Source organism: Crocodylus porosus, unplaced genomic scaffold (assembly GCF_001723895.1).
Source record: "Crocodylus porosus isolate Cpor-Errol unplaced genomic scaffold, CroPor_comp1, whole genome shotgun sequence".
NCBI classification, from domain to species: Eukaryota; Metazoa; Chordata; order Crocodylia; family Crocodylidae; genus Crocodylus; species Crocodylus porosus.
Window position 1 is genome coordinate 76,003,243 of NW_017728947.1, and position 23,861 is coordinate 76,027,103.

The 23,861-nt window shown below is 48.7% G+C and overlaps 1 protein-coding gene across 6 annotated transcripts in view; it reads left to right on the forward strand.

The window, feature by feature from the left end:
• The window catches only part of FLVCR2 (feline leukemia virus subgroup C cellular receptor family member 2), a 50,274-nt gene that overhangs the window by 14,545 nt on the left and 11,868 nt on the right, over positions 1-23,861 (forward strand). For 3 of the 6 annotated variants that reach the window (XR_002104029.1, XM_019551875.1, XM_019551876.1), the window contains exons 2-9: positions 3,159-3,300; positions 6,177-6,317; positions 12,846-12,913; positions 14,086-14,189; positions 19,884-19,994; positions 20,776-20,881; positions 22,229-22,340; positions 22,742-22,797. Coding sequence is in view for 3 of the 6 variants with exons in the window: in XM_019551875.1 (XP_019407420.1) it covers positions 3,159-3,300; positions 6,177-6,317; positions 12,846-12,913; positions 14,086-14,189; positions 19,884-19,994; positions 20,776-20,881; positions 22,229-22,340; positions 22,742-22,797 (840 nt within the window). In the remaining 3 variants the exon portion in view is untranslated. Of the gene's footprint in view, positions 1-3,158; positions 3,301-6,176; positions 6,318-12,845; positions 12,914-14,085; positions 14,190-19,883; positions 19,995-20,775; positions 20,882-22,228; positions 22,341-22,741; positions 22,798-23,558; positions 23,856-23,861 lie in introns of those variants that run through there. The other 3 variants (XR_002104028.1, XR_002104027.1, XM_019551874.1) reach the window with 2 other exon arrangements.

Genomic DNA, 23,861 nt, shown 5'->3' on the forward strand with positions numbered 1-23,861 from the left:
TGCCATGGCAGGGAGTCGGACTAGGTGATCTACTCAGGTCCCTTCCGACCCTAGAAACTATGAAACTAAGGAGATAAAATATCCTTGCCCAAGCTCATAACAGGACTCATAAAATAGGCCATCTGCCAGCCCAGGGGTCAAGTGTCTCTCTGAACTTAGTGTCATGTGAGAGACTATGTATGGGCTGTACGAGGGAACTGTTCTTTAGATTTCCTTGTTTAGCTGTGCAAATATAGTTCATGTGCTTGGGTCTGAAGGTCAAGAGCTCATTAGATAAAATAATGATGGGAAAAGGAATTGTTTTTACCCTTTTATCTTTTTGTCACTGCTTGAAACTGATAAGGAAAAGGAGCAGGGGACCTGTAAATCTCCTCTGGGAGCTTATTATGGGACTGGTCTGTGAGATCAGGGGGCTCGTGGAGTGGGAGGGCTGGGGCAGCAGCCTTGCTGAAAGGCTGCATCATGGTCAGGTGACATTTTTTATGAACGTTAAGAAAACCGGAGCTGCATGGGGCCTGATAGCGGGCTGAAGGAGCAGGGTGAATTGTGCAGAGCTGAGGCATTGGACATAAGCTGCAAAACACAGATTTTTTTATAGGGGCTGATGGGCTTCTCCGCAACAGGTCCATCTGTGTGGTGGTGTGGGTTTGGTGGAATTGCCTCGCTCCCTCAGTCAGAGGTGCCTTATGTTGGTTTTCATGGTGGAAGAACATGGAGAAATTGTAATACATGGGGTAGGTCAGAAAGGGGACAATCTGTGCACAGAGCTGGCCATCGGATCCCTCGGCTCCCAGATAGTGTTTCAGGTAGAACTGCTCTGGGAAGTGGGTTTTGAATGATTGGGACAAAGGAATTGCCACGTCATCCCAGAGCAGTGCTCCATCCAGGCCAGGGTCCTGTTGACACTGCCTGGTATCACGTGGGTGTGAGGAAGGTACTGCTGACTCCCTGGTTGGTCAGTTAGGGAACATCTGGCTCACAGACATTTCTTCCTAACCCCTCCCAGTTTGGCTTTGATTTATACTCTGAAATGGGACAGTTTATGCTTATTTTCAATCTGCTGGATACAGCTGTGGATGTTCTTTTCATACATGTAAATGCCTGAAGGCAGCATGGTAGGGTTTGTTTCCTTGTATCGCTCATTCTCTCCGAAGTGGCCCATGTGGGGAGTCCTGACTCCAGTTGGTCTACATGCCTCTGATTATAAGGATAAGTGCCAGAGCTGTGCTGAACATTGAAGCTTGGTCAAATATTGGTGAGAATTACTCATTTGTAAGTTGGTGTTTTCTGGCTCCAGCGGTGGGGTGAGCTAATATGTGAAGGACAGGGCAGGGCATTCTGTGACCGTGAATCTCCCCGCTGGAGCAGAGAGCTGTGAATTTGCAAAGGGGGCTGACTAGAGCAGTGGTCTCCAAACTTTTTTGACTGCGCACCCCTATCAGTAAAAAAAATTTTTGAGCGTGCACCCCCAATATTTGTGTGTGCGTATGTGTGTGTATATGTATAAGTTCTAGTATCTTCTTCCTGCACCCCAGTGGATCGTGTTGCACACCCCCTGGGGTGTGCACACCCCACTTTTGAGACCACTGGACTAGAGCATGGAGGATGCAGATGTTTCTGATTCCAGTTGACAGGGTAGCAGAGAAGACTTTTTTTATTTATATAAATGGGATCTTGACCAGTTAAAGAAAATATGTGCCAAGGCAAACTAATAATTATTTATGGAGCACACAGTAAAGGACTGAATAACTAGTGTGGCTGGGAGATGGTGGGAAATGGGGATATTCTTCATTGCTTCTGTCATTTTGGTTCAGTTCGTGCTGCTCAGTTATCTCTCTCTCTCTCTCTCTCTCACACACACACACACACACACACACACACACACACACACACACACACACACTTTCAGCTGCAGAAGTGATTTAGGAATGTTAGAGGCCAGTGAGAATTGCTTGGTGTTGCCCTGCATCTCTCTATCTCTGTTGCTCTGCAGAAGCCCTTGTATATTCTAGGCAGGGCCTTTCAGTACCTGCATCAAACTTGAAATGGAAAAATGCATTTCAGTGCTGAAGTGACTAACTACCTCTCTCTCTGCGGGGGTAGTGCACAATGTCTTACTGGGAACAGGCAGCAGTTGGACTGGAGCCTGGCATAGGACTGTTATCCTGAAGGGACTGAGGAATGAAGGGCACCAGCACAGAAAGCTGGAAGTAGGTAAACACACTTGCTAGGAGTTGAGCTTTGGTTGTGCCACACTTGGGCACAACAAGGCACAGATGGGAGAGCAGCTTTCGTAAGAACTCTCCTGTCTTGAGTACCCACAAATACACTGAGTGCACTTTATTCCCTCTTGATTAGAAGAAGCATTAGAATCAAAGGGACCGACTCTCTCTGCGTCCTGAGGAGGGCCCTTCAGGCTGGTATTGCTTTTGATCCACATACTTGTCAAAACTTGGTCTGTTGTGAAACCTGCTCACTGGGGGTGGGGAAGAAGGGAGGAAATGCTTCTCTTGGTCGCTACCCTATAGATGCCCTCTGCTGCTGATGCTGGCAGCTGAGGAGCCACTGTGTCCCTGGAGCCAGGTGCCATTTCATGGCCAAGTGTGTGCCATTAGTACAGTGACCCTCTTTCCCCCCCCCCCCCCGGCTTTGGGACTGGGTACTGTGCTACCAGTTTAGCATAGCCTAAACCCAAAAAGCAGATGCCTCCCCTTGCTGCCCTTCAGAGTCTGGTGCCTCAGCCTGGGTCTGGAGCCGAGCCCCAGCAAACATGCTTAGAGCTTCTGGGCTTGATGGGTTTAAGCCCTCGAGTGGCTCTCAGTGCTCATATCCTTAGGGCTAGAGTTTAGGGACAGATATGGGGCAGTGGAGAAGTGGAGCCATAGGTGTGCCTGTCCTGCCTCTGGGAATCGGGCTTGTCAGGATGGGGTAAGCAGGAAGTGCTGTTACACTGGCCATATACTGTGGGCATTTGGATGACTGACTAAGGTAGTTTCATGTTGTCACACTTTGAGCCAGCCTAAGCTCGGTTCTCACTCTACAAGGTCAGATTGCATTATGGGACTGAGTCCCTTGGTAAGGGAGCTGTGTTGGGGTTGGTGGAAGAGCTACTGTTTGCTCGTCATCTAACGGTCGGTCTCTCTGTCTCTCCTATTCAGCTGGGCATCGCTGTGGGTTTCCTTGTCCCTCCAGTTCTGGTACCCGATGTGGAGGATCTAGAGCAACTGGCCTATCACATTAGTATTATGTTCTTCATCACTGCAGCTGTGGCAACTGCACTGTTCATCCTTGTTATTATTGGTAAGCTGGTGGGGGCACATGTGCAGGAAGGATGGAGGTAAGAAGATCACCTTGTGTGATGGGCCTGCTTTGTATGTCACAGGAGGGCCAGGGAAATCTGATGGGAACCATTTGGGGCAGTGTGCAAACACACATGTGCCCCTATTCACATGCGGGCTAGTGGCCACCCAAAAGTAACATCCTCTGGGAATGGTACAGCCCAGAGCTCCCATCCTTTGGATCAGGGAAGATTTGCTTTAAATCAAATTGATTTTTTTAAATCACAAATCACTGGCCAGGAATCCTCAATTTTTAATCCTTGTTTTCAACAAAAAGTACATTGTTGTTTGATATTCTATATTCATTTAACTTTTTGAAACTTTGTACTTTTTTGAGAGTTAAGGGCTTGACTCTGTCTTTCTGCAAGTTTGTGTATACAATGTGAAGAAATCCCCTTGTGACTACCTCTGGGTTGCTGTATATTTTGCTTCCTCCCATTTCCCCCTTATAGTGTCCAGACTCTGTCTTAAGTTTCCTGCCAAGTAACCTGTGGAAACAGTTTGACTCCAGTCACTCCACCGAGGGCTGCTGACCACTTTTTTTTAAGAGGATCAGTCTGCCTCAGCTGGGTTCAAATAATGCCTGATTCTGGTTGGAGCCAGGTAATGAGGTCAGAAGCGTTTTATTCAAGGGTCAGGTCACCTGGGCTGAGGGCTCTTCCTCCAGGGAGGCATTTTGGAAACACAACCAGAAGCATGGGCCTCCAGAATTCTCTGGATGTGTATGTGAATAACTTGCCTGAAATTTAGCCAGTATATTAGGGTTATGTATCTTTAGCCATGTGTTTTTAAAAGGTCCAACAAGCCCATTCTGTATTGCTCAAGCTGTGTTTCTCTAACATTCCTCTGTCCTGTACCCCTTCCACAGTCTCTTCTCTTATTAATAAATGCTATCTGTTACAGCACACCTAGCTGTGGATTCTTGAGGGAAGGGACCCGCCTTTTGGCACCCTTTGCTCAGCTAGCTAAAGTGGGGTTGACTTTTTTACTTTTCCTCCAGTACAGGAGGCTACTTTTGAATGCTTCAGGCTATCAGAAGCACTCCAAAATACCATGCTGGGATAAGCACCACCAAGGTCTGCCTGGTCTGTGTACTATGGGCTGCACAGAGCCCTAACAGTGACCAGAGCCCAGGTGGTGGCAGCAATTATCCCTGGGTTGTGGGTGAGTTCCAGGAAGGGGGTTGGCCGGATGTACGTGCTTCAGGGGATATACCTAAAGTGGGGTTTTGGTTGGACACAGTGAGGCAGGTGGCTCAGCATAGTCCCACCACAGACAATAGGGCTGATGGGTAGGTAATCAGGTCTGTTCTCTCTCATCTCCATATACTGCTGTTAAAAAGGATATTATCTCTGGAGACGCAAATCCACAGTTTGAGAACTGCAACTAAGCATCACAGAAATGCTTAATGGGATCTTCTAGACTGAGATCTTCTTTAATCTTTATGAATTTAGAAGAGTGTCTGGGAACCCCATAAGATTGGGCCCCTAATATAGTCTATGGCCCGTTGTGACTTTATAAGACTTTTCTAAAAAGGTTACATGAATATATTGTCTCCAAATAAGGATTATAAACTTCTAATTATATACTATTTCATAACAATATCTTTGAGCTTTAACATATCTTAAATTTAAACTATCTTTATTTTGGTGGTTTTTTGTTTGTTTGTCTTTTTTAAAGCATCTTAAGAAAAAATAAAAAATACAATTAAATTTAAAAAATTCAGATATGAATAAATCAAAAATATTGGATTAAAAGAAGAAAGTTAATTTTTATCCATCCTGCTTTGGATGGAGTCGGGGGCAGAAGCGGGCTGATTGTCTAAATACCTGGCATGAACCAAGCCTTTCAAAGCCCCCCTGGAAATTTGTGCCACGATCACACTCTCTTGGTGTCCCCAAATTGGAATGCTTGCATTGTTCCTGGGGGAGCTGTGTGTGCCTTGAGATCTGTCACCTCCCAGGGGACGGGGCAGAAAACAATGTCAGTTTAAAGGACACTCTATGCCCAATTAGGTGGAGAGGGAGAGCGGGGAAGGGAGCCCATATTAGGTGGGGACAGAATGGTTTGGGGCAGGATTCGGGGTAGTGCAGGTTGTTCAGCTGCTATGTCAGGTGCAAGACGCTCCTCCTGTGGTCCCCAGCTCATCTAGGGAGTGAGGGGAAGCCTGGCTTTTGCTGTGGCAGGAAAGCATACTTGGTTTATTTATCTGCTGAGTTCTGCTTTTCTTATTGTAGCCTCATACTTAGAGCTTGTGCCTCGATTAGATCCACCTACTGAGTGTATTGATTCATGAGTTCTGTGGGGAGACGCTTTAATTTTTGTTCCTTATCTGTACAGTTCTGAGGATAGGGAGCCCCCAGATTAGGTACCACCATCATTTTTCATTACGATCCTGAAGCAGCTCAGCCAGGCTGAGGGGAGCTTAGTGCCTGGAAGGGAGCTTGGCACTGTCCAGCTCTCACCCAGCACATGGGACTGCCTGGGCTTCTGACAAATGTACATGTACAGCCCCAATACCTGTATGTGTACATTAGCACCTTCAGACCCCCTGGTTTGAAGCAATGGCTCATTCCCTCTTCAGGTAGATGTCAATGGCTCTGAGCCCCTTGGTGCCCAGCAATGCTGTCAGCAAAGCCCTTGCCCAGCCCGTAGGGCTTTCTTTCTTGGAGACACCCTTCCGCCAGGGAAGCTTGCACATTACAATCAAAGCTTGGGGAGAAACATGTTTACAGACACTGTTTCCCCTGCCTTCCTGTGCAGCTCCCCCACATGCAAAGTAGGCAGAGGCTCCCTGATGTCTGGTCACAGACATGTCCCTGCTGTGTTTGTTTTCAGTGTTCCAGGACAAGCCACCACATCCTCCAAGCCGGGCCCAGGCCTTGATCCAATCAAAACCACCGGAAGACTATTCCTATCTGCACTCCATCCTCCGGCTGCTCCACAACACTAACTTCCTGCTGCTGATGATCAGCTATGGTGAGGCCAAGCCCCTGTGCTGTTCAGGAATGGGGGAAGAGGGTGGATCTGCTCACCAAAGTATCAGCCTAGATATGGGGCAGGCAATTATTTTGGATGGAGGGCCACTTACTGAGTTTTGGTGAGCTGTCAAGGGCCACACGGGTAGCCCCACCCCTTAACAGGTGCCTTACCCCCTAGTTTCCATCTTGGGACTGGAAGTCCCACCCCCAAGCCCCTGAACTTTGTCACTAGAAGGCCCTCCCCTTGCCCCCAGAAATACTCCTTTCAGCAAGGGATTTTGCCATCACAGAACCAGAAAAAAAAATTATATTCTAAAAATCAAACATCTACAATATTCATTAAGTTGATTTCAAAAAATATTTTTGTCGTGATTTATGTGTTTTGTGTAGTGTACACAGATGTGATGGCACAACAGTTTAAAATGAAATCATACTCTTGTGGGGGGCATGGCGGGGTGGGTATGTGGGGTGTGGGGAATATGATGGGGGTGGATGGGTGTGGGTTGAAGGAGCATGTGGTGGGATGTGGTTATGTGAAGTGTGGGTGGGTATGGGTTTTGTGGGGGGAGGGTGGCTAGAGTATGTGTGGGGGGGATCTGGGGGTGCATGTATACATGTGGGACTTGCCCTATGAACACCTCCACACACCCCCTCCCACTCCTGGCCCCAGGGTATTGGCATGGCCCTGTGCTCCTGCAGTCCAGCAGTGCAGCCTGGGGCCACATGGTGCTGGAGCCAGAGCCGTCCCTAGGGGTATGCAGGGCCTGGGGCATGTCAGCCTATGCAGGGGTGGGTGGTGGCAACAGCCTGAAGAAGCCAGCTGCTGTGGGGTGGGGTTGTGGTGGGGCCTCTACAGCACTGTCCACAAGGCCCCCCAAAGCATGGGATCCAGAGCAGTTGCACTGATTCGTTTCTGCCTCCCACCCCACCCCCCACTCCCATGGCCCTGGCTGGACTAAGTGTGCAGGGAAGCAGTGAAAGCTGGGTCAGGCACAGGCTTTGGGGAGGGGTGGGGGTTGCCAGGCCAGCTTAGCTTTTCTCCCAAGTCCTGCCGGCTTCCCATGGGTTCTACTGCCCCTGGCTCCTGTTGTCTTTGATAGGCAGCCAGGAGCAGATAAAAAGTTTAGAAAATTAATATTTAGGTGCCCCATGGGCTGGATAGAATGGCCTGGTGGGCTGGACCAGGCCTGCGGACTATATATTGCCTGTCTCTTGCCTAGACTGGTTTTCCTGTGCATGCTGATCAGTGACTCTGGCCTGCACTGTGGCAGGAAAAAGATTCTCTTTCTTCAGAGTCCCTTCTCCAACCCAGACTTGGGCATGAGTTGCTGCCACATTACAACACTGGCAGAAAGAAGCAAAACTTCTACAGCCTGTGGAAAGTACATGGCCTCCAAGAGTGGGGTTTTGGTTTTCAGTGGAGAGCCAGTTAGAGGGAGGGAATTTTGAGGTCCCCTCTGCTAGTGTCGGTCTTGCTATGCCTGGGTATGCTACTCACATTTTTCCCTGCAGCACACTCAGTGGGCCCCTGGGTTTGTTCCCTTGGTACAGTGAGGTGCATGGGTTCTCCTTACCATGCTGATCTGTAATTGGATGAGGTCTAGGAAAGAGGAGGAATCTGGAGCCTGCTGTAGTCTGTTGGCTGTGCCTTGAGGGACCCGCTCAAGCCCAGGACTGGGGTCTCTACTGCAAATAGGATATATTGTAGCCAGCTGATTTAGAAGGATCTCTGAGGAGTGGATTTCCTCAGATACTAGGATCTCTGTGCATAAATGAGCCACATCAGGTTCTGTGCATGAAATAGCTTCTGGCTTGGCCTGTATGTAGCCAGGGGTAATGCAGTGCTAAACCACAGGACTCCTAGTCCTGCTTCAGTAAGACTGTTCTGACCCCAGCTTCTGGTGACAAGTCTGCTTGCTGAAGAGACCCTCTGGAAAAGGAAAGGAAGAAAGGGCATGTGTTGCTTAGTGAAAGCTTCTGACCTGAATATTTGGCAGTTCACACAGTAGCATAACTGAGAAGTGTGACTGGAGCAGCAGCTGTGGACCCTACCTCTGTGGTAGGGGGTGCAAAACAGCTGTGACCACAGTGGCATCTGATTGCCAGTATGATCAGCACCATGGCAGGAAGCATTGCTCTGGGCACCAGACAGCTGCCTGACTACCCCTTTTGAGTGCAGGGACTCTTTGCACAGGTGACTGAAAGGGGTTTTGAGATGACTAAAGAGGGCTGGGGACTGTGTATTGGTTGCTTCACACTTGTTAGAGTTGCAAAAGGCCCGTTAGTTCATTTAGACCAGCGATTCCCAACCTTGGGTTGTGACCCAAATGAGGGTTGTGGGGGCGATGCTGGTAGCACTGTACACAAACGATGAGTCATGCTGCATGCTGGGAGCTCCCCTTCCCCTGGGCTGCCACTGTACTCTGCTCTCAGCAGCAGGTCAGGGCAAAAAAAGGTTGTGAACCACTGATTTAGATCTTTTTTCCTTGGCGAGAGCACTTGAGCTTTCAGGAAGTGATGTTCAGGTCTTCCAGGTGACTCCTATTCTGTTCCTTAGCCTGCTCAGTCCTGTATTGCACATTTCCTCTCCTCCCTTGCCCAGCTGCCCCTGAGTCATTGCACTGGAGACCAGTCTTAGGGTTGTTGTCTAACTGATGCCCTCTAAGGAAAAGGAGGATGTGTAAACTTCAGATCCAAACAAAGCCTGTCCTTGGCATCTGCCCAGCTCGCTGCATGAGTATAAATAAAAGGAAAGGGTTTAGTTACTAATTATGGCTAGCAAGTCCTGGAGCATGGAAGTGGGAACCTTGAGGTGCAGAATTTCTTTATAGTCTGATCTTCTTGGAATTGCTCCTTCTTTCAGGTTGTCTGGGGGTTTGCAAAAGCTATTGAGGGACACTCCTACTTCAGTATCTCTTCCTGTTCATTGCTATGTTTGGTCTCATCCTCCCGTTGCCAACCCTTTTTCATTCCTTTGCCTGACTTCCCCTGGAATTTAGCTCCTTCACAACAAAGACAATATGACCAGGATGCCTAGAGAGGCACGGAGCAATGCAGCCTCTTAAGCATCTCAGACCCTGTAAAACTGGATGGGAACTTCTATCCTTACACTAAACCTTGAACTTTCCAGGATTGAAGAAATTTTCAGCAGCGCTGCTCTCTCCGCTTCACAGATGTTATAGCTGTGCCTATTAGCCTCAACCCTGAGAAAACATCTCTGGTGGTCAGTTATGGGTCATCTCCAGCAGTTGCAATGATGGTAGAACCTTGGAGGGAGCCAGTTCAGAGCAGGTTCACAGGGCATAGAGGTAAAAATGGTGGCTGGCCATTCTTTTCCTACAGCAAGGCTGTCACTTTTTGGTACCATCGGTGGACTGGAACCAGCATTAGCAATAGGAAAGCCTGATAAGGGAGGGGATTTGTTAAAGGGACCTATAGCTTAATGAGTTAGAAGAAAATCAAACCAGAGCCTAACTGGCAGGAGCCTTGGGTTCTAATCTGGTATTGTTGGAGTCTCCATTTGTGGCTCTGGGTAGGTGACTTGGCTTCCCTGTGCCTATGTAAGGCGGGGCTCACAGGATATTGTGAGATCTCTGATATGTTTGTAAAACTCTGTGTGTATGAAAAGAACTCAGACTAGCTGTGAAACAGATGGGGCTAAAACTTAGGACTTCCTGGTTCCCAGTCTTGGTTCCAGATGATATGGACAATTGCATCTTCTGCTGCTTCAGAAACATCTAACCAGAGTGACACAATTCATGGCAAATGTTTTTTGAATAGCTGAAATTTTGAATAATACCTTCAAATTCGCCAGGGTTTTTTTTGAAAAAGGTGGAGAAGGTCCATCCAGATTTTAGAGCTCAGCAAATTGTTCAGAGGTGCTAGGTCTTGCTGTGATTCTGTAACTTGTCACCCAGCTCAGGGAAGGAAGCCCTTTCTTCTGCAAGCGACTGCTTTCAGCGTGGAGCCTTTGTAGGAGAAGACGGGCTGCTTATAAGCCCAGCTGTGGTGGAAAAGGGATATCTGCATAGTCCCAGGAAGGACGACAGCACAGGCCTCTTGTTGGTTGCTCTTCTGTAGGATGAGCTTGCTGTGTCATGATAGGTGAGAGGCAGAGACTGCACAGATGAATATGGATTGTTTTGGGTTTGAGCTGAGGCATCTGTGGGTAGAGGAAATGTGCTGACCTTTCATGCTTCCATTTCCTATCCCTTTCACTACCAGTGAAGTGTCTTATAGCAAACTATATGCCCCAGAATGGGAGGGGGAGCAATGGAGCAGCCTCACCAGTCTGCTTTGGGTGCAGTCCTACCAGGGCTGCATGTTGTGAAGAACAAAGGTCCCTTGCAGCAGGGTGTGTTCCTATCACTGGATCTCATTGGATCTCCTCCTCCTCTATCTTTTGATAGGTTATTGACTCTGGCCCCCTCTTCCCCCTGAACTCACAGATTCTCTACGTGGTTTTTGGAATGAAAATGATGGGGTTTTCCTATGTGGAGGGTATGGATCATGTTGCAACCAATTGGATGCCCTCCCCTGTGCTGCATGTCTCGGGAGTGCCTGCCTTTGAGTCCAAAACCTGCTATTATTGGCAACTGTGCATACAGTTTCTCTCTTTAGATCTCTGCACTATGCTCATCACCATGGCATTGTTAATGTACTGTTTACTGTTGGTAGAGGCTGAGCATGTAGAAGGAGTGGAATCCCATCCCACTGGTGTCCCTGCACCTCCAAATTGTCCTCAAAGCCCTTTGAAAGCAAAAAGCCTTCACAAATGTACGTTGTGAGGTGGGGGATGCCCATTGTACCCTGGGAGAGACTGAAGCCCAGGTGCAGAGGCAGGATTCAGTGTCTGAGTTGTGATTTAGCACTCAAGTGTTTGTTCCATGGATCTTTCCTTGGGGTCCTAGGTTGCCTCTGTCTACTGTACTGTGGTGTTTCCTTCCATTAGATCAGTCTTAGGAAGAGAGAGGATCAATATAGGGGAGGGTTTTGTTTGTGTTAGGGCTGTAAGGATTTCAGATGTCTCAAGGCAGGGACTTCAAACCATAGGTTTGTCTGGCATGCTCATATGTGAGGGCTCTTTGAAATGACACCTGTAAGCTTCCTTTTTCCTCTCCCTGGTGCTGTCATGAAGATCGCTGAAGCTTGAAAGAGAAACCAGCTGGAAATGTAAATGACTTCCTGAGAAGAGAATTGAATGAATGTTTGTGAGCCTTGTCCATCTGAAGAACTGTTCTCAGTATTGCCCAAAGTGAGAATTTAAGCCATTATGGTAACACTGGTAGAGCCCTATGTGGACAGTTCAAGGAGGCCTTCTTTGGTTTGGCTTATGCCACTTAGGAAGCGGGTTTAAAGCAAACCAGAGCCACTGGAAGAAAGTGTCCACATGTTACACCACTATTACCACAACGGTTTATATTCTCATGTTGGGTGATACTGAGAAACCAAGTGGACAAGGCCCATAACAGTTGGTTCAGTTGTCTTCTCAGAAAGTCATTTACATTTCCAGTTGGTTTCTCTTTCAGGTTTCTGTGATATTCATAAATGGTAAAACTTTCCCATGTAGACAAGCTTCTCGTGCCCCATGCAGAATTCAGCAGGTGTTCAGCTCCTACTTCATTATTGAAGTTTCTTGCCTAGAAGAGGCCATTCCCTGCTGGCTGTTGCTGAGGGCAGTGATCTAGTTCCCTACTGTAAGAAGTCTCCTGTTAGCATATCCCCTTCCAGGTCACTGACCTTGGTACTAACTGAACTGGAGCTCCTTGCAGGAGGCCTTGCAGATGTGACATTAAGCCAGCGCTGAGTGAAAGGGCTCTACCTCCCAAGTGAGAAGACTTGTTAGGGATCATTGCCAAAAATTAATCTGTCTGTGAGCAGCCTTGACCTCTGTACAGCCCAGACAAGTTGCTCTAGGGAAGCCTGTGGAGTTCAAGAAAGCTCATTTCTGACCTTGCCCTGGAGGCATAAAAAAAACAATTTTTACACCCTGGGAAGTGGCAGTAGCCAGGCCAGCAGCAACACTGGCTGTCAGTCTTGCACCTCTTGAAATCAGTGCCCAAAACTGGTGCCCGTACTGCCAACCCTAGGTACACTACTGCCTAACCCCCACCCCTGTCTTGCCCCTATACTGCAGAAATGAAAAGTGAATACACTAGCGTGAGGGAGGTCTTGAGGGCTGGATCCAGGAATTCTTTGCCAGCCCTAAAAGTATGTGCAGCAGTCTTCCTTTGCCAGAAAGTCAAGAACAGCTCTAATAGGCAAGTCCTAAACGTCATGTTGAGATGCCTCTTTCCTGTGTCAGCTCTGCAGCTGCTCCAGCAGTGTGGATGTGGTCTGAGCAACCCTACCCCAGTTTGGAGGTCTTTAGGTTCTCCAACCCAGTTCTAAAATTAACCCCCGCCCCCCAACTCAATTCATCCTATAGCCTGGGGCCTAGAGAGGACCCCACTCACTTTTTATTGGGCACTTTTCAATGACAGGCTCTGACTAGGCTGTGTTTGTTTGTTTTTTATCCCCCTCTTAGGTTTGAATGCAGGTTGCTTCTATGCCCTGTCCACGCTGCTGAACCGCATGGTGCTTTCGCACTATCCAGTAAGTGCCTCCCAACCCCAACTGTTCTCCCTCCTTAGAGCTGTCAATAGAAAGCTTGCAGTATAGAACAGGACTATCCAACTTCTACATGGTCATGGGCCACACGAGTACAAGACACCACTGGAGGCCGTGGATCCTAGGGCCACATCCCTCATTACCACTCCACCATGTGCCTAGGTGCTCCCCCCATCCCCCCCCCCCATACACTGCATCATGTGCCCTGACTGACTTCACTTACAAGGTCTCCCATTGTACTGTGCAGGCTCCCCCTCTACTAAAAACTGCAGTGTAAGACATTGCCCTGCCCTGTGGGACAAATGCAGGGACAGAGGCAAAGCCTGGAGCCCCAGTTGTTCCTATAGTTAGAGCAATGCAGGGAGTGGCAGTTAGGTGGGAGCCTGGAGGCCGCAATTTAACCCTGTGTATGCCACATGTAGGCCTCCTGTTGAGCAGCCCTAGTATAGAGCAAGTTGCTACATGACCTCCTCCTGGGAGAACTTGGTAGTTGGCCACTGCAAGCTTGTACTGTAGCCAGTACTCCTACCCCTGTTCTCTACAGCTCTTTCAGCTGGAAGGGACTTGGATTGGTGAGGTTCAGCAGTGTACCCCATAAGGTATGTTAAGGAATTGATGGCACTTTATTCTAGGAAATTCTCTAGTCACTTTTCATGCCCTGTCACTTACAGCACTTACTACTGGCAGTTCAGCAACTGGAAGTCCCTCGTACTCAGTGCTTCTGCACTGTTCACTACTATGTCTCCTGTTGCACAAGGCAGAGAGTGCTCCAAAGCCAGGGCTCCTACAATATGCCCTTACCCACCTGCTCCTCTGAAAGGGTGGGGCTGGGATACCTGGGAGCTCTCTTTTCCTGGCATAGCTCTCCAAATGTTAGTAGTTAGGCCAGCAGTCATGGTAAGCACTGGACTGTGTCTCTTGAACAAGCTACTTTAAAAGCCAGTACTAAGAGTGACCTTGCAAAGTTTTATATCTGGGGTGCTGATCAGCTTCCTCCTACTGACTGGCTCTGTCAGGGTTACTATCCTGCTGTCCTTGCAAGCTGGACTAGGTAGGGCTTTAAGAACAGGAGATGGAAAAATTCAGCTTCAGTATCCTTTCTTCTCCAACCCCTTTTAATTCAACTTGCTATTGTATTTGTGTGTGTCTGAACACAGGGGGAGGTGGTGAATGCTGGCAGAATAGGACTCACCATCATACTATCTGGCATGGTTGGAGCTTTAATCTCTGGCATCTGGTTGGATAAAACCAAAACCTACAAGTAAGTTCCTTGCACTGCTTCCACCCTCAGCAACCCTACCCAGCCCGCCATGTGGAGAGTGATACCCCAGGGGATAACTCTGCCTTCCAAGGGTTGAGTCATTGGGAGCATGTGTGGGAGGTAGACTGTACCCACAAGTGAATTCACCTTGGAGCAGCTCATGCTGGGAATGACCTGGTAGGAGAGACCACTCCTTCCTGCTGTTCTGGCCTGGGTTTTGGAACTACTGGATCAGGATTCTTTTGTCTTTTGCCTTATTCCTGCTGCTGGCAGAAAATACCCAGAGCAACCCTCGCAGTGGTGTCAGGGTGGGAGCTGAGAGGACAGTTGTTTTGGGCAGGCAGAGGGCCTGAGCAGCCCATCTAAGCAGGGGAAAGTAGGTAGGTAAATACATACTCTGTGTGTGAGTCTTCCTTGGGCAGGACAGGTGGGGATGTGAGATAAGGGCTGGAGGTCTTCCTACCTGGGACAAAGGGTAGTACCTTGCTCTTAGCATAGCTTATTTCCATGTGTGGCCACCTGTGTGGGCTCCTGTCTTGTGCTAGAAGGCAGCATGGTGGGTGTGTATGGTTTTCTTCCATATCTGTGACTGAGTTCCCACCAGTCCCCAGGGAAGGTAGGGAGGTGATAGTCCAAGTGGCAGCTTTGTTAAGGCTAAGCGAGTTCCCAGCACTGGAGGAATCAGGACAGTACAAGACCTGTTCTCTGCCTTACAAACCAGCCTCTGTGAGGCTGTGATCTGACAACCCCCATCCTCTGTCCTATTTAGAGAAACCCATTGATTCCTGTGCCCAGAGGCACTTTGTGTGCATGTCACTATTTAGGGCAGATGTAGCTGAGATTGGGGGCGGGGAGGGCCATTGAGGGTCTGTTTCTTTTAGATGGGCATTGGCAGCATACATTTCCAGCTGCTGGTATGCAGCTAAGTGTCCCTGAGCAACTGAAGCTGTGAACTGCTGACCTCCCAGGGGCTGGGTGCTTCCTCTTAAGACAGTCAAGTGGGAGCCTTTTGCTGCCTAGCTCACTTGATTGTTCTAGACTGAGCTTTGGCTGCCCTGGTTACAATGATACCTTACCTTATCTGGCCAGGAAACCTGGACAGTCAGCTTTGCCTTTCCAGCTGGTTCTGGAAGAAGTGCTATCTGGCTTTCCTTGCAGGCCAGTGTGAAAAGGGTCATAAGCTAGTAAGAAGAAAATAGGGAGAAGGATCTGAAATGACAATATCTGTGGCTGGCAATCCAGCCATATGGGAGTCTTACACTTCTATGCAATCTGACACAACACCCCATCACACTGGGCTGACAAGGGTTAAACCACTTCCAGCCCCTGGGGCCTGCTAATGAGCCCACAGCATCAACATGAAGAAGAGGCAGCCATCAGCTGTGCTAGCTGCCAAGTCTGTGCCGCAGAACCAGAGGCTTCTTGATGGAGGGGCAGATACAGTTGTCACATCGGGAGGTCATCTAGTCCAACCCCCTGCTCAAAGCAGAACCACCCCCAATTTAAATTATCCCAGCCAAGGCTTTGTCTAGCTGGGTCTTAAACTTCCAAGGACTGAGATTCTACAGCCTCTTTGAATAGCCTGTTCCAGTGCTTTACTATCCTACTAATGAGAGGTTTTTCCTAATAACCAACCAAAACTTTCCTTGCTGCAACTTGAGACCATTTCTCCTTGTTCTGTCTTCTGCCACCACTGAGACTAAAGCAGCTCCAACCTCTTTTGAACCACCCTTCAGGTAATTGAAGGCTGCTATTAAATCCCCCGTGACTTCAATTTTTGGTTACTGAAAATGTCTTTCCTCTGCAATGCTCATGAAACAGGCCAGTCTTTTGAAGAGAGGGCAGTAGGCTGGCATGGCAGTAGTCATGAATATGGGAATGGGAGAAGGTAAGGAAAGGACATTTGAGGCCTGCATTGTTAGTAGAAGGGGAGGTGGGGGGGCATCTGAGGCAAGATCCAGGATGTAGACCAGGCTGGAACAATGCAGTGCTTACTTTCTGTTTTTAACAAGTACTTGGTGATACCAGCTTTCTAATTGTAATTCAGCTGAGTGAGTCACCAGCAACCGGAGCCACTTAAGGCAGTTTCCAGCCTCCCAGGATCTCATCCTTTCCCCCAGTCAGACTCAAGGGTCCAGCCAGGTTTCTGGTTTCCACAAGGAGCTGCCCTGCCCCCAGTTCCTGTTTTGGAGAGTGTTCCCAAGAGCACATCCTTGGAACCATGTATAAGCCCAAACACATTTTGAGAGTAGACAAGGTCCCATCTGCATTCAGGAGGTTCTGTTATACCCTTTCACTGATGGCAGCCCAACTTCTGGAGAGCCAGCCAGTCTGAAGACAGCTCTGGGGGCCTTCAGGAATCAGCCTTGTGCCCTGAATATCTCAAATAAAAAGCAGTCTTAGGCCTGCCTCTGGCCTTGTCTGCCAGCACAGATACAAGGACACAGGCCCATTTGACTCCTGGTCACATGTCGTGCAAATTCAAAAAGGACACAAAGGTGTATCCTTCCCTGCAACATCATCTTCTCCATGCCCTGATTCCATAGGACAGGATCTTTAGCACGGCAGACAGTTTTCACTTAAAGTAACAGAATTTGGCAGCTTTGCTTCTCATGTACTTGCCTTTGGCTTCTTGATGCCATCTGCCTGCATTAGTACCTGCCTGTGCTATGACCAGAGTATCTGCCTGCCTGAGGTAGGCACCATTACAAAACACACAGGCTTTTCGCTGAGGAAAAAATGCAGATTCTGCAGGATATTTGCATGCATATTTGGGGAATTGAAGAAACCTACACTGGGCCCAGATGTCTGGTATCCTGCCCACACTGGGCTAAATCTATCCTTCATTGTGGCCCAAAGTCAGTAAAGTTGTATTAGGGATGAGCTTAGCCCACTGAGTACACATGATACACCACCTAATGCAGCACTGCTCCCACATAGGCGCAAGCCTCTGAAACAAACTCAGCATTGTTTTCCTGCTGCTGAGACCTGCTTTCCAGATGCTGTTGAATAACCAGAAAGTCCTTGACACTATGATTTCTGTGCAGCAACAATTCCATTCAGGGAGGCTGAGAACATCATGTGCCCCAGCTGTGACAGTCTGGGCCACATCACAGCACTGGAAAGAGCTGAAGATTACAGAGCAGCAACAGTGCAGTTAGTGATGGGGTGTATTCCCATCTCCTAGGGCTATAACAGCAGCAAGATTGCCAAAGATGATGTGCATGAACCCAGGTGTGCTGCATGCAATGATCCAGAAACAGCAGCAAGCTGCAGCCAGGCTGCTAAGGACAACACATGTTAACCCAGCCCTACTTCACAGCACTTCAGGAACAGCAGGAAGGAGTTGTTGCATAGAAGTCTAGCAGTCATTTGCTTCCATTTAGCTCCATAGGAGGAAGCCCTCTCAGGAATGTCTGTTCCTGTGCCCAGTAAGGTAACATTTATTAGCCCTGTGAGAGCAGAACTAAATTCAGTTCCCTGTAAAGTGCCTCCTTCTTGCTCTGTTGTCCTTGGGCTTTTCTGTCTTTCTGTCTCAGCATGTCTGGTGCAACCCTCTGAGAGCCAAGGGCATCTTGACATCTCATTTGTAATGTCCCCATGCCAGGCAGGCCTTCTTTAGCTGAATGTTGTTAGCACCAGTGTGTGGGATGCTCAGAGTATCAGTTAATTGGTAGATCTGGTTTACATTTTCCCTGCTAGAATGAGCCTCTGGGAGTAGTTTTCTGTAGAGAGCAGCATCTGCTGCACTGAGGGGTTGGCTGTGGGGAAATCCCAAAACTGCCATCTCTCAGGCAATTCTGTACATCCAGGAACTGCTATGGAGCTGGATTCTGCTTCTGGGTGGATGTTGGCTCTGAATTGTACCTTCTGGTGTGTAGCTGCTGCTCTACTGGGGTTCATGCTCCCAGCCAACAGTTTTTAACAGGTTGTGTCACTATGTCTCTCAATTCACTGTGTCCACCCAAAGCAACTCAGTGGGCAGAGGAGGAGGGAGGCATCTCTGCTTTGGTGCCTGCTGTGCCATCTGTATTTGCCTCCCACTCTCCAAGGGTAGGTGATACCTTTTTCAGCTTGCTGATGTCTTAACATTCAGTAGATGCCTGTATCCAGAGTAGACTTGTCACCAGTCCCCTTCAATGAATGATGTGTCTGTGCTTCCACAGGGGCACTGGTCCTATCTAAAGGCCCTAGAGAGGATAGTAAGTTGTATTGCCTGACCGCCCATTCCCAGCACCAAGCCAGAAAACTCCAGGCTTAGAGAAGTGGGAAGTGTGTGCTCCAAGAATCTCTAGTCCCTTCCTCCTGTTGCATGCTGATACTTCCTTACTACTCAAAATGAAACAGTCCTGACCACACATGGTCAGCACATCTCTCAGCCACCTTTTCACTAGAGAAAAGGGATAGGTCTCAGCCTCTGGGCCAGTTCTCAGTTTCTGGAGTTGTTAATAGCAAGGCATTTTAGAACCCTGGATTCTTCAAAATTAAGTCAGGTTGGCATTTTGTTTGGAAAAAAAATGCAACAATGAGGCATTGCAGGTTTAGATTAGAACCTAAAGGAGTTCAAACAAAAGCACCATTTATGAGATACCACTGCTGGCCATGGTGAGTCGCACATTGTCCTCACCAGGGAAGTCTCACTGGGCCTGTGTTCTTTGTGCTCCTCTTTGTTCAGGTTGGCTACAGCACCGACTCTTTCCTTGGCCTCTCTGACCTACTCCCTCAGCACAGGCTATCTGTCAGCCCTTCACAGAAGTGGGACCTTGTATCTTGGCTACCCAGCCTAATCTCTCCCCTTCCCCAATGTATTTCAGTAGGTAAAACCCACCCTTTCCCAGAGCTCCAGACATTCAAGCACTCTGGGTTATAGCACAGCTTTCAAGGGGCATATAACATTGAAGTATGTAACGTGCTGTCTTTGCAAAGGTTTATAGTGCACTTGCTTTTTATATAGGCAGCACAAAAGAGAGATTAGTGCAATAAGCACCTACCCAGCATCTCTGCCTGAGTGTCTCCATGCTCTCCCCCACACCTCTCTAGAAGGTACTTTGGGCTTGGATCAGAATCCTCAAGGGTTTCAAGGTACTCCAAATCCTAGAGTCTGTCTGTATGTCTGTTTACCCCTGCAGTTTATCTCTCTACTCCTTTGCCGTGAAAACAGGTTCCTTTTTTCCTCTCTCATGCCAAGCCGCTATAGTTTTTTTTTTTTTTTTTTTTTAAGACATTATTCTATCACCTCTGTCCTTTTGTTCTCTTGCAAAACAAAACTATCAGGAGATCCTAGGGGATCTTCTACTCCTCCTTCTCCCCTTTCCAGATAAATGTAATTGAATTGGTTGTTGAGCTCAGCGCACTCTTTTGATTGTAGCCATCATTTGCCCAGAGTCCAGGTGCAAAAAATAGGGATTTGTCTTGCTTAACTTCCATCTGGGCTTGTGTCACTCTGAAAAGCTGGGGAATCGGGACTCCTGGGCTATGCCCTGGGCTGTCACTGCCCTACTGTGTGGTCCTCCTCTGGGTTTTGATTCAGTGTTCCCTGTTTGTGCAGTAGGGATGCTTTTGCTCTTATCCTGCTGGGAGGAAGGGTGGTGTGTAGCTTCCTTTGCTATATTGTGAAAATTCACTGAGATCCCCAGGTGGAAGGGGCAGGAGAGGTGTTGAATCAAAGTGAGATGACTGGTCTTTGTCTTACAGATATACGACACTTGTGGTTTACATCATGTCCCTGGTGGGCCTGGTGGTCTACACCTTCACCCTGAGCCTCGGCCACCTCTGGGTGGTCTTTGTGACAGCAGGCGCTCTGGGGTAAGCTCCTGTGCCATGTTGGTGTGTACTCTTCCTCCCCAGTGGGAGCAGCCCCTGAACACATGCCTGCAGACCCCAACTACCAGGCTTCCTGCTGCCTCTGGCATTGCCTTCTGCCCTAGTGCTGTAAAAGCAGAGGTCATACAGCCCAGCAGCAGCAGGGGGTGGGAATGGGGCAGGGTCTGTGTCTGGAGCTTCCTAGGGAGAGGGACAGGGTGTCCTCTTCTTCCTAAGTCTCTCTAAAATCTCCTGACAGGGAGAGCTCAGGAACATGAGCAGTAGTTCCTGCAGGCCCTCTGTCCCTGCAGCCTTTCAGCACCCTGCTCATGGCAGGGCTGCAGCTTGAAGTGATTTCAGGAAGCAGGTGGGAGTGAGGGAGGGGCAATGAGAGCTATGCTGGCAGGTGGTTCTCAAGTAGATGCTGAGTCCCAGACTGGCCTGTGGACCATCTTAGAGATTTCCAGGCATTTACCCTTCAGACTAGTATTAATGGGATGACTTGAATGTGTCATCCCAGCAGCAGTGGAGAGATCCCTTTCTGTTTTCTCTGCTCCTGCAGCTCTGGCCCAAGGTCCCATGGCTGCAGGCATAATTGTTTGAGGTGAATTGTGGAGCCTTTCTGCCAGTTGGGCAGGCAGCTGGGAGAGAAGAGGAGGAACAGCATGTCTGTTCTGCAGAGTCACAATGTTAGGAGGCAACTGGTATCTGTGCTGTTTCCTGCTCTCTCCACTACTTCTTCTTACAGTTGTTGATTCTTCCCTTTCTACTTCCTGTTCTGTAGGTTCTTCATGACGGGGTACCTGCCCCTGGGCTTTGAGTATGCTGCAGAGCTAACATATCCAGAGTCAGAGGGAACGTCTTCAGGCCTCCTTAACGTGTCTGCACAGGTACGTGCAGCAACTCTACACTAGAGCACCATGAAATTAGGCCTTTGAGGCCTAATCTGGTTCAGACCATCTGTCCATGCCATCTGGTAGCCTGCTTCTCTTAGAAACCTGTACTTTGTGCTTTTAAGAGAGACCCTGCTTCAGAGCTATCAAAGACCCTGCTAGACCTTTGATTCTTGTTTGATTGTTGTCAGATAGTGGAATTTACTATATTTATTTGATTCCAAGATGAGGTTTTCCTCCATTTAAGATGGGGAGGGGGCAGGAATAGCCCCTCACCTTGGAACTGAGCATGAGGCAATGGGGGAGCAGGCAGCTGCTGCAGCTTCAGCCTGACTTTGGCTTGGGGCTGGACCCACAACTGCTTCCTGGCTGCTCCTTCACTAATTCTGCCTTTCATCCCCCTTCCCCCTACCTCTGCCCACCCTGCCTCTTCTGCATACCCTTGCTCAATTGCCCCAGGCTCTATCCCCATTTTCATGGGGCATTGAGTATGGCCCCAGAATGGCTAAGTAGCAGTGGCAGTAGCTCTGGCTAGGCCCTGTGGTCAGTACTGGACCTGCTATGCTGCTACCACTGCTACTAGGTGTGGCTGGGGCCATGGTCTGTGATCTGAGCTGGAACAGGGATAGAGCCTGCCAGCACTGCAGCAAAGGTGAGGTGGAGGCAGAGACTGTGGCAGGAGGAAATGGTGAGGAAGGAAGGGGACAGAAGTGGTGGTGGAGGGGGGGAGTGGTGAAGGAGATGGGTAGCAGAGGGCAAGCTGCTTGACCTTGTCCCACCTCACTGTCTGCCCCCTATTGCCTGCCTCCCCTTGTTGTCTGCCCCACACCTTTCCCCCCACCACTGATTTCCCTGCTGCAGCAGTGGGAGGGATGAATTTAAAGTGATCTGCCAATAATTAGATTCTATGCATGGAAAAGTTATAACACATTTATAAATCTTATGTGTATAGAATCCAATTGTTATGGGGTTATCTTAATTTCAGGGTCATCTTGGATTTGGATAAATATGGTAACCCCAAACTTCCCTGGTGCCCTCCCCTCTCCTACCCAGGAAAATCCTGCAGGATACTGGACCTCCTGGCCCCTCTTCAATGCTGCCCTTAGCAACAAAGTTCTGCCTCTCCTTGCTGAGAGGGAATTCCAACCTGCCAGCCATACTTGCCTCTCTCTAGCCATGAGGAGACAAGTCTTCCAGATTAATTTTTTATTTCTAATACAGCTTCATCTGCAAGCCTGCCTATGTGTTCTGGATCTACTATAGTGTTGGAATGTTACCCATTGAGTTGTGTTGCTGTTTAGCAAGCAGAACAGCAACAACATTTCATCTGTTTTTGTGTTGCAGGTTTTTGGAATAATTTTTACCATCAGCCAAGGACAAATCATGGATCGCTTTGGGACATGGGCAGGAAACATCTTCCTTTGCTCCTTCCTGCTTCTAGGGACCATCATAACTGGTAAATCTGTGTCTCTCTGTCTGTAGCTGACATGTGGAACTTGGCACACAGAGTGAAGGATGATTTCCCCACCACTGTGCCTTCAGGGAAACTCCAGCAAAACAGGCACTGGAACAGCAGTGCCTGCAATGTGCTGCTGATGCCTCCTTGCTGTGCCACCTACTCTGTGTCACTAGCAGGTGGTTCCAGTCTGCCTGTCCATGGCTCTGCCTGGAAATGGAGCAAAATGAGGCTTCTCCATGGCTGGCCCTCCTCTCTGGTGCCCGAAGAAATCCTTTCTTTCTCATCCAGGTGTTGGGAGTGCCCCACTTAACCTTACCTTTGAGCTCCAGGAAGCTTCATCTGGGACTTGTGTGGTAACTCACTGTCTTACTGTTTCTCCTCTGCCTTCTGTTTCTCAGCATTCATTAAGGCTGACCTCCGCAGACAGCAGGCCAATCTGGGAAGTGAACAGACTGTGAGTAAAGCCCCTCTGATCCCTGCCCAATCCTTGCCATTTAGCTTAGGGCAAACCCTGATCTACCCTTTTCCCTCTAACTGTGACTATCTTCTGTTGTTCCTACAATCATCTGTTAAGCCCCACAGGGGAAGTGCCTTCTTGGCATTTGTAGTGATGATCTTGGCCATGTCAGGTATGGAGGCACATATATGCTCTGCTGATGGCACTGTATATCACTAAATGTTGGCCCTTCACGAGTCTGCAGAGCTGGCTTGTGTTCTGGTTTTCTTTTAGTGACTAAGGATAGATAAGGGAGCTGGGAGTAGACAGAAAAATGTACCCTTTGTTCTTGTGAGTGTTAACACTTAGCCTATCCACAGAGATGCCCATCTTCAGAGCACTCTGAGCACACCTTGATAGCCCCCCTGGAGTGGATGCAATTGCTGTTGGGTCCCTTTTTTAAGTGTCTGATTGTGGGCTGCAGAATGGAAGGCAGTGGCATAGCTACAATAAGAACTCTGCCCATTTGGACTCCTGGCCCTGTGCTTAGTCCACTAGATGTGGCCGCACAGCTCCTGGTCACACTCAAGTGAAGGGCATGGCATCCCCTGAGTCTTGAGAGGTTAATGTAGCCCTAGGTATGCATGTGAGTAGCCTCTAGTGAAATACTAGCAGTGGAGAGCCTCCCAAGTGACTCCTAAGGGGAAAGGGAGGGCGTGATTGTTTTCTTCTGTAGCTTTCTGTCTCTTGTCCTCACTGGCTCTGGGCTCCTCTTCCAGGACGTTAGCAGAGACGTCCACCCAGCGTTCCCGAAGCTGTCAGCGACACTGGCTAGCAAAGTGCATAAGCCCAGTTCCCTGCTGACTCGAATCGCAGCTTTTTGGAAGACAAAGCTGCCTTCCGCCAGATAATCTCTAACCACTCCCATCTGGAGAGACCGGTGGCTCCGAGAGGCCTTCTGGCCACCCTGCTCCGACTGGCCGCCCTGGAAGGTGTATTTTAAATAAGATGCTTTTCAATAGCAATGGCGCAAACATAAAACACGTGGGATGAAATATACAAGGGGCACTCACCCTTCCCCC